Here is a 9,722-nt window from a genome sequence, read left to right on the forward strand (position 1 = left end):
AGATAGTAAGACGTTAGCCCCTTAAGGCATGCACTCATCACACTTGAAATTCTAGTGGAGGGATTTGGTGTCGGTTGTAGATATACTCAGGCTAAGAGCATGGATTACAACAGAAATGTAGTTATACATTATACCTGCCACAAAACAATAATAAATTGTCCCAGCCGTGGGAGGCTCAACAAACCGAAGGAAACCCCGTTTGGGCAAACCTGGCTTTGAACTGACATCATCAAACACAAATTCTACATACCATCACACATACAACACTCCAACTGCTAAAATGGTGCTCTGAAAATTGGAAGGCTAATCTTGTGGGATCACAGTAAACTAAAGTGCAGAGACCACTACACAAGAAAAAACTGGATTTATGTGGTTTGGAAACATTTTGTACATCCACTGAGGAGAGACAAATCAACTAAACTATCAACAATAAGAAATTTTCCTCTAAAATATCGACAATAAGAAAGAGTACAAAATTCTTGGCTGCCTCTCTAACTCTTTATAATGTGCTACAGTATGAGGATGAAATTTTTTTCAAAACTAGAAGTCTAGATCCTATCTGAAAAATTCAAAATTTATGCCCAAAAGTTTTGCCTTGTTGGCACTTTCCTTGGAACCCTCATATTAGCCCTGTTAGGTAACTTTCATGGGCTTTAGCCTATTGGCTCTCTCCTTTACTTCCCTTGGTCCTTGAAGTGTACTAAATGCAAGATACCCCACAACAACTAATGAATCAGCCACTGGAAATTAAAAAATTCAGACCTGGTAGATTCGTTGAATCAGCTGACATAGAACTCTAAAATATGAACCAACTATTCTCCATCTCTCAGTCAACCACCTGAGCATTGATCTCAAGCCAAGTCCAACCTTGGATGTGCCAGCTGACCAAGATAGGGGACTTTATTACAGGCAGAACATCAGATTGGAGAGAAACCTGGTCCTTTTCCTTCTCAATGGCCTAAAAAATTGGGGAGAAACTATAAAGAACCAGCTTAGTGGATGATTCTTCAGCAACCGCATGAATCAAGACTTGGTCTGGGAGACACTAATAGGGATCCATTATGTGTCCAAGGCCTTAACTCCTGCCCCTCATCCTCCCTGCATGCATTCAAAAATTCAGATTTGGTCCAAGTTACAATCCTCTAGATCACCAGCAGGATTACACAACCTACAGAGAAGGAATAATTTTTATTTCTTATTTTTTAACATAAGAGGGAGTAAGGAGAGATACAAATATAATTGGATTTTTTTATTTCTTTTCAGTAATAACAGATGTATGCACCCTCTCAAAAGAGTTGGTCTTGTGGGTGGAGTCAGTCAGGGTGGTAGTCACCTGTTCTAGTTTTCTATTTGGCATTGTTTTTTGTCATATTTGTCAAGTTATTCATTCTTTCTTCATTGAATTTTGTTTAATGATTGGTCTATCTATTTGTTTCTCTTATGCAGCACTTTGGATGAAGCAAAGCTAAAGGAAAAAGGAAGAACTTTTCATGATCTGTTCCTGACCAAGGTTTCTTTTAATTTCTGTTCCTTACAGATTTTCAGTTTGATACTCTATTATTGAATTGTTTAACTCAACAATATATTCGATTTTATTTGGTGATCATAAATTGTATGAACCTATCAGTCTTTGTTACTCAAACATAGAAATCCTTGGAGGAAAATTTTCGTGCAAACTAGCCTGGGCACATGTGCTAAATCCATGCTTTTATTAGAAGCTACACTTTATTTCTGTTCTCTGTTTTTTCTTTTTCAACGGACTGGTTTTATGAGGGTTTCAAGACTATTACTCCTGTTGTACTCGTTCTGACTAAAATTTGGTTTACTACTCAGTTGTCATTGCTACTGAAAGGGACAGTTGTTGCGCCTCCGGAAAAATTTGGTAAGCCATCTAGATATTTGCATTGTACAGTCAAGCGTATGGTAGATATTTTTGTATGTTATTCTTATTTTTCAGCCATATGAACTGTTTTTTTCTTTCATTCATTTGTTGTTTATTTATTTCTATTATTGTTACAGGCTGTTTGGTCAGATTGTGAATAGGTTTTCTGTCTTTGGCAGGGGAAACACTGCAGGATGAAAGGGTTAATGGAGGAGCATTTGTTGGCACTGATGGTCTTCAGTTCCCGCAAAAGCTGATACCTGTAAGGCTGTAAGCATTAGAAGTGTGTGGACATGGGCATTCCATGACTAGACTAATTTATTGTGCATGGCTTCCAGCTTGCTGAGCATTCTAGGATGCCTTTCTTTATCCACATTTTTGTTCCTTGCAGTATTTGTTTTTTTATTTTTTTATTTTTTATTTTTATCTTCTTCCTATAACTTCTGCAACATCTTAGTTTGCCAATTGACAATTGATCAAGCCACATGGCCTGAGATAATCGGCTTCAATTTTTTTTGTGGTAAAATTTTATACCAGACCATTATTATTAAAATTTATCATTTTCTGATGCTCTAGGCACATACTAACTCTAAGCTTTCCTATTCATTGTTTGTTTACCTTTAAATAGAGTAGCATACAGAAAGAGTGTGGTTTTACTTTTTATTTTGTAGAATGCGGGGATGCGTCTTTATGGGGGTGCACAATATCATCGTGCAATGGCTGAATTCCGTTTTGTGGTTGGAGGAATCAAATGTCCTCCAATTACAAGGGAAGAAATTGTTAATGCATGTGGGGTTGAAGATATTCATGATGGAACAAACTATTCAAGGTATCCATGGACCTCAAGCTTAATTAAAACTTTGTAACAACTTCTTATCGTAATAGCATTGCTTTATTTCTAATTTTCCTTGTCTCCTATTTTTTTCCTGAAAAATTAGAACTGCTTGTGTGATAGCTGTTGCAAAGGCTCGAGATACATTTGAACCTTTTCTTCATCAGGTGAGTTGTATCTGTAGTCCATATTGGCCCTTGATTGGATCTCCTTTTGAGCAGATTGTGAATTGACTACTTTGTTTTAAATCTACAATTGTTGTTGGCAGCTTAACAATGTTGAGTTACACTAAATAATTGGTTCTAATTGTGTACATCTTGAGACTTATTTAGTTTTTGTTGGAGGCATCTCCTCATACTTTTTCTGGATTTTGAACACTTTGGATCACAAATATATGCTATGTGGAAATATGAAATATTTGTTTATTTGATATTTGAGGAGATTAGTCTCTTATTGCAAAAGGCATAGAAATATTGGATGATTTTGTTTGATTTAGTTGTTCAAATGAGTTATATGGCATTCCAAATAGATGAGCCATGCCAACCATGCCAACCAACCAATTGAAGTGGTCCTTCTGGCACTTTTTAAGTTCTGATCCAATCAGGTTTTGGGAAATGCAAAAAATCAAGTGTTATGCTGTTGAGAACTAATTGTGCAAACTGTCATTTTTTATTTCTTCTCTGGGGTTTGCCTTGATGGATGATACCCTTACTTTAGTTTTAGAAATTACGCCCCCTCCCTCGAGGTTTTAGTGAAACAACATGATCACTTCTGTATAATTGTAGTTGATTTGATGGATGGAATACACTGACATACACTAATAGTTTTTGTTCGTCTTTTCTTTTCCTTTTTTTTTTTTAATTGAAAAAGCCCATACTACTTTTCCATTCATCTTCTTTATAGGAAAACCCAACACCCAAACAAATCCTGATTGTTGAAACAAACCTTAACCCAACACCTTCTTCAGCTCACAAATTCATCTCCATCTTAATCTCCTCCTCATCCCTATTCACTTTTTCTTCCCTTCTTATATTTTAACTGCAAGCACCTTAAACCCCATGTCCAACAAGCGCTAATAGGAATATGGAATAGAAGTGGGCAAGCTAATTGTCTGATGCCAACACCATAGATCTTCCAATGGCTTTAAAACCTTTCCTTCATAGTGAATTCCCCCTAGTTACATCTATTCAATTAAATTCTGGATTATTCCAAAGATATGAACTTTTTAAAGATTCAAAACCCATATTTTTAGATGAAAGACCATGAAATAAATTCAATCTATTTAAGACTTATTCTTGGGTGAGTCAATTGTGAATTGCTTTTTATAGAATGCCTAATGACTTCTGTATCTTCTATGTGAAAATGTTCACTTTTCTTAAGTTCTGGAAGTCAACTTCATAGATGTCATTGCCAGAGTTGGCAATGAGGAATTCCTCTCACTGTCCAAAGTCGTGGCTCAGTTTCCCACCCAGAGCCCCAATGCATGGGTCCTTCTTGATTGGATTCTGTGTCTTTGTGCTGGCTTTTCTATCTCAGGTGCTCTCTCCAGGCCTTTGATGATGAACTGGAGGGGTCACACAGTGTTGAACCCCTATGCAAGTTCCTTGGAATCCAGGTGGAGGCTCAGTTGGTGCTCTGATTTTGTTGCATCATGATAAGGTCTTCATCTAGACCTGGTACTCTGTAATTAGTTTTTATCTTTGCCCATTTTTTTTTAAGTTTTAGAGGAATGGGAGTGGAATCTTCTGGGGAAAATGGAGGTTTTGGTTTTTCAGGAAACAAATTGAAATTTGGGTTAAAAAATTTCCCAAGGTAAATACTTTTTGTATTTTGCAAAATAATTACTACATTATGATTTCTTGGCCATAAAGGTTTGTTAAGTTGCAAACAGTGGCTATGGGGTTGATTTGCTGATGCAATTTGCAAACCTATCTATAGAGCTGATAAGAAAATTTATTTTCTAGATGCCTCAGCATTAATGCGATTTCTTTTTTGGGACAGCCATGGTGCCATAGCTATATGTGTTGCCATGGTTGCTTTGTGTTTCTTTTATTTTCTTTTGAGAGGCAGCCAGGGCTGTGCTTTGTGCTCAGAGCATGATAGGCCATGGCCATGCTTTGTGTGCACAGCATGGTGGCCATGGCTATGCTTAGTTAAATAATTAATTAATTTTGCTTTAGTTTCATAATTAATTAATTTTGGTTGTGCTTAATTAAATTGTGTGATGAGACAACTTTTTAGCTGGGCTTAAGTTCCTTTATTGTTTAATTTGGTATGCTTTTCAATTATTGGTAGGAACCCTTCCATATTTCTGCTGCTGTTTTCAGATATCAGGCTCATGCTAAATATTTGTCAAACTCGGTCAAGTTGATGCTCCTGTCTGGCATAATTGATTTCTATCAGTCCAAATTATCTTCAAAAAGATGTTTGTCATTTTCCCCTTTTTCTTCTACTACTTATGTTCATGTTTATAACATTGGCTATGACGTTCCCAATAGATAGTATTGTACTTCTAATACCTTGATCCATGCTGTTGGTTTTTCCCATGATTACAAAAAAAAAAAAAAAAAAAAAAAAAAGTTGTAATTAGTTTCTTCTTGGAGATGTTAGCAAAAACTAAGGTTACTCTTTTCCTGGTACAGTTGGGCTGTCGGTTGTTGCACATATTGAAAAGGTTGCTTCCAATCTCTGTCTTTCTTCTTCAGGTATGAGATTAGTCATCTCTTAGACTGGTAATCTTTTTTCCTTTTGCATATAAAACTTTCGGAATATTATGCATCTAATTTCTGGTAATTTTTTTGGGGGTTACTTATCCTTCCTTTACTTGACTGGTTTCCAATAGAAAGATGGTGAATATCTAAGTGGCCATGAGGTGTTTCTCCGGCGTGTTGCTTCGGCCTTCAACAATTTTGCTGAATCCACTGAAAGAGAATGCCATGAAAAGTATATATCCTGCCTTGATTCCCATCAATTTTTTAAATTATTGATCCTTCCTATGACTATGACACAAGCAGGTCAAATTTATATGTGCTTATTGGTTTAAGTTTGAAACTTTCATGGTGCTGTTCATCCAATTGAATAATCAACTTCTGCTGATTATGGATGGTGGCTACTCTTGGAGTAAAACATCAAAATATCCATTGGTGACAGTTGCCCATAACAGTTCAAAATATCCATTGGCCCCACATCCATAAGGGGAGAGACAACTGTAAATAGATATGAGGAAAGCAGCAATAGGAGAGACACAAAGCTATAAATAGATAGGGATGGTAGCAGTAGGACTTAACCTTGAGACCTCAAATCAGCGGAACTGGATAATATGTGAGGCAATAAGATAGATGGTAGGAGAGATTCGAACTTGGGATCTCTAGTTAACCTGAGCTTTAACACTATGTCAAACTACCAACTTTCTTAGAAGCTTATGTTGTTAGGATACGGGTCTACAATGTATATTAGGCTATCAGAGCTAATATTTTGTAGTGATAGGAAAAGTTTTGGCAAAATTAAGAAATCAAAATGGACTTTCACAGTTAGGTTTTAGTAGATACAAAAATCCTTATGTAATTGGGAATTTCACCAAAATATTGGTGGGGGGCGTGCGCAGGGGGAGGGAGCGCTTGGGATTTGAACCTGGCCCTCAGGTGTGAAAAGCCTGCACCTTAACCATCAGGTCAGTTTGATCCTTATTATAATATATGTATATAACAGGTTTTTTGAATTGATGAATTGACCAATCTTCATTCTACAAAATGAAATATTAAAAATAAAAATTTTGTGAATAAACTAATTTTAATTATTTTATCTTTAAATTTGAATAAAGTGATCATTCAAAATGTAAAGATTGATAATCTTCTTACTAGGCCTTTTTTTCTATCTTATCGTAATAATTAAATGCAAAAGAAAGCATAAATTTATAAATAAAATTATAAACATTGTTAAACAAAAATCACACACACATATATAGTTTCTTTTATATTTTTAAATATATATAAACCAGATATATCACCATTTTAGTAGTAAATGTGTTTCCAAGGACTGTATATTATTGTCCAAGGTTGAATATTTGTCATATAGTCTTTTTGAAAATAACTTGCATAAGTGTATTATTACTTATTTGATCATTTCTTGCATTTTTTTCCCAATATTTCTATGAGTTTTGATCAATGCCCAACTCACTCATATTTTGTTCAAATTTTACTCCGATATTTTTTATATTTTACATAAAATCCAACCACCGATATTTTAGTAAATTTCCAATATTTTAATCCTTGAACTCCACAAATGATAACCATATATCTGAACTAGACAAGTTAAGGGAAAAACTACTTTCTTATGGGATATGTATTAAGTTATTATCGTCCAAAATAAACTTTATAATCTTTTCCTACATAAGTTGCAGAGATTCCAGGTTCTATTCTATATATAACCTGTTATAATTGTGTACAACAAAGAGTTTTTTGGAAAAGTTTAAGCTATTGTAGTACCATTATCTAGTTTAGAAGAATATATAGCATGAGAATCTTGTTCTGCTAATTCTTTGAAGTTATTTATTTCCTCAGAAAAGATATGGAATTTGGTGTTTGGATGCCGGAAAAAGTGTAGAGGGCTTTCTAAGCATTCACAATTTCATATTTGCTAAAATATAAAGTACGATTTCTTCATAAGGAAAGATGCAGCACATGATGGTTTGTACTTCATTCTCTCTACTTGCAAGTAAATAACAGGTTGACTAGTTGCCTCAAAGTACAATTTTATTTCTGTTTGAACTTAGGTTATTCTGGATATCTGCTGGAATAAAATGTTGAAAGTTAGTTTATTTTCTGTATATTAAAACCTTAAAAAAATATTAATGTTACCAATTTTCCGCCTTTTGTGTTTGTCGCTTCAATTGTCGATGATAAAAAATATCAGCCTTGTCATGATTTGTGAAGAAAAGAGAACATCAAAATTGTTATTTCTTTCTCTGCAAACATTACTAGGTTGTATACTTGTGTTTGGGATGGTCAGCAATTCTTGCAAGCTTCTTCATTCTTGTGTGCATCTATTGCTTGCCAACTATTATTATTATTATTATTATTATTATTATTATTATTATTATTTTTAACTCATTAAGCTTTGTACTGATGTATACTCACTTAGTAATATCATTGCAGATGCATGGAAGACTTAGTGAGCACCACCCGTTATGTCACTTGGTCTCTCCACAATAAGGTTATAAGCAATTCCAGTTTGTCTTGCATCCCATTTGAAATTGGTCTGTTCTGTTTAGGTCTATTCTGTTCAGCATTTGAAAGGAAATTGGTATGTTTAATGTATCAGTTTGTTTTCTGTATCTCAACAAATGGCATGTTACATTCTGTTGTCATTTTGGGTAAGGGTCTAAGCTATACAGCATCTCTATTCTTATCCATTCAGTAGTCCTCTTCAAAAGGATGTATTTGTGCCCTCAAATAGCCTAGGGAACAGGATTGTTCCTTCTGAGTTTCAGAACTCCTTTTAGACTGAAACATGTTCATCATTGTTTACCTTTTTGGTTAACTGCCTTGCTGTGCTCATGGGACTTCTCATGTGATGTCAAATTGTAGAATCGGGCTGGACTACGTCAATTCTTAGACTCATTTGGTGGAACAGAACAGTCTGCGGCAAGTGGTAATTCTATATCTGCTGGTGTTGCTCAGGAGTCATCTTTTGGGTCTGTTACAAATGACAAGCAGGACATTAAGCCAAAGGCAGATGTGAAACTAAGTCATTTGGCATCAGGCATTGACTCAGCAACTTGTGCTCAGACAACAGAAACAAGGCTGGCTGATCTTTTAGATAACACCCTTTGGAATCGAAGGCTTGCTCCTTCATCAGAAAGGATTGTATATGCTTTGGTACAACAGATATTCCATGGCATAAGAGAATATTTCTTGGCATCTGCAGAACTAAAGGTTTGTGCATATGTTTGCTGGTTCTCAATGAATCTTAGTGCTGTTGGTTTTCTTGGGCGAGAATACCTACCTATTGATGGATATTTCAAGCATGGTGCTGAAGGTTTTCCTTGCATTATTTTTTTCTTTTTTAAAATTTAATTTAAATTTTTTTTTTTTTTTTCATCTTGCAGTTTCTTTTCAAGGTTTTTCTTCACTTTGTTAGGGGTAATGTTGATCATACATGATCAGTTACAAAATTTCTGGTCAATCATATGCATGAGAAAAAAACTATGTTGTTTGTTTGGTATTTTCCTTCTTTTGTTTTGTTTTTGTTTTACCTTTTTCTTTGTTTTTCTGACTTTGTTATATTTTTGTCCACAGCACCTTTTTCTTTTGCTTTTCTGTTTTCTTGCTTGCTCATTTTGACATTTATGTTTTTGCAGTTCAACTGTTTTCTTCTAATGCCAGTTGTAGACAAGTTGCCTGCACTCCTCCGGGAGGACCTTGAATCTGCTTTTGAAGATGATTTAGATAATGTTTTTGACATCACCAACCTGCGACACTCATTAGGAGTGCGAAAGCGAGATACAGAGATTGAGCTGAAACGGGTACTCTTTCTATGCTGTTTCTCCACTCTTTTCTGTTTCCTTCTTTTTCCTCTTATAACAATCTCAATCTCGGCAATTTCTCTCTTGTTTTGTCGAACTTGCTGGTGGGTTTGCAGATACAGAGGCTTAAGGAGAAATTCAGACAGATACATGAGCAGCTTTGTTTGCATCAGGTTATGTCTAAGTTGCCACCAGTTTCTGTATCACATTAGGGTTTCTTTTTAATGAATCTTTTCTTCTCAACTGAATCCTGATTGGTAACCATCTGCAAGCGATCTTGGAGATATCATGAGTGACAAACATTTCTCGGTTCCAACCAGTTTCCATTTCTTTTTTGTTCTATACTTTATTTGTTATCTCAGCATGTTGTCCTTGTTATTCCTTGTTACAAGTCTATGAGGGATATTATCATATAATGGTCACTCTTCTAATGAGTAAGCTTTCCTCAAACCAGTGTATTCAATTTAAAAATCTTCTTTTGGGTA

The 9,722-nt window shown here is 35.2% G+C and overlaps 1 protein-coding gene across 1 annotated transcript; it reads left to right on the plus strand.

Annotated features, from left to right (window-relative positions):
- Positions 1-1,410: 1,410 nt before the first annotated feature.
- On the plus strand, positions 1,411-9,722 carry LOC117927085 (dynamin-like protein ARC5). Its single transcript, XM_034846490.1, has 11 exons — positions 1,411-1,510; positions 1,834-1,882; positions 2,062-2,144; positions 2,554-2,711; positions 2,821-2,881; positions 5,357-5,419; positions 5,557-5,657; positions 7,868-7,925; positions 8,300-8,647; positions 9,073-9,237; positions 9,354-9,722. The coding sequence occupies exons 4-11, from the start codon at positions 2,563-2,565 to the stop codon at positions 9,447-9,449; spliced, it is 1,041 nt and encodes a 346-aa protein (XP_034702381.1). The 5' UTR covers positions 1,411-1,510; positions 1,834-1,882; positions 2,062-2,144; positions 2,554-2,562; the 3' UTR covers positions 9,450-9,722.

Source organism: Vitis riparia, chromosome 12, assembly GCF_004353265.1.
Source record: "Vitis riparia cultivar Riparia Gloire de Montpellier isolate 1030 chromosome 12, EGFV_Vit.rip_1.0, whole genome shotgun sequence".
Classification (NCBI taxonomy): domain Eukaryota; kingdom Viridiplantae; phylum Streptophyta; class Magnoliopsida; order Vitales; family Vitaceae; genus Vitis; species Vitis riparia.

Coding starts and splice junctions, on each gene's coding strand:
- LOC117927085 (XM_034846490.1), top strand. CDS start 2,563: ATGCGTCTTTATGGGGGTGCACAATATCATCGTGCAATGGCTGAATTC. Junction 2,712..2,820: donor GATGGAACAAACTATTCAAG/GTATCCATGGAC, acceptor CTGAAAAATTAG/AACTGCTTGTGTGATAGCTG. Junction 2,882..5,356: donor TTGAACCTTTTCTTCATCAG/GTGAGTTGTATC, acceptor TTCCTGGTACAG/TTGGGCTGTCGGTTGTTGCA.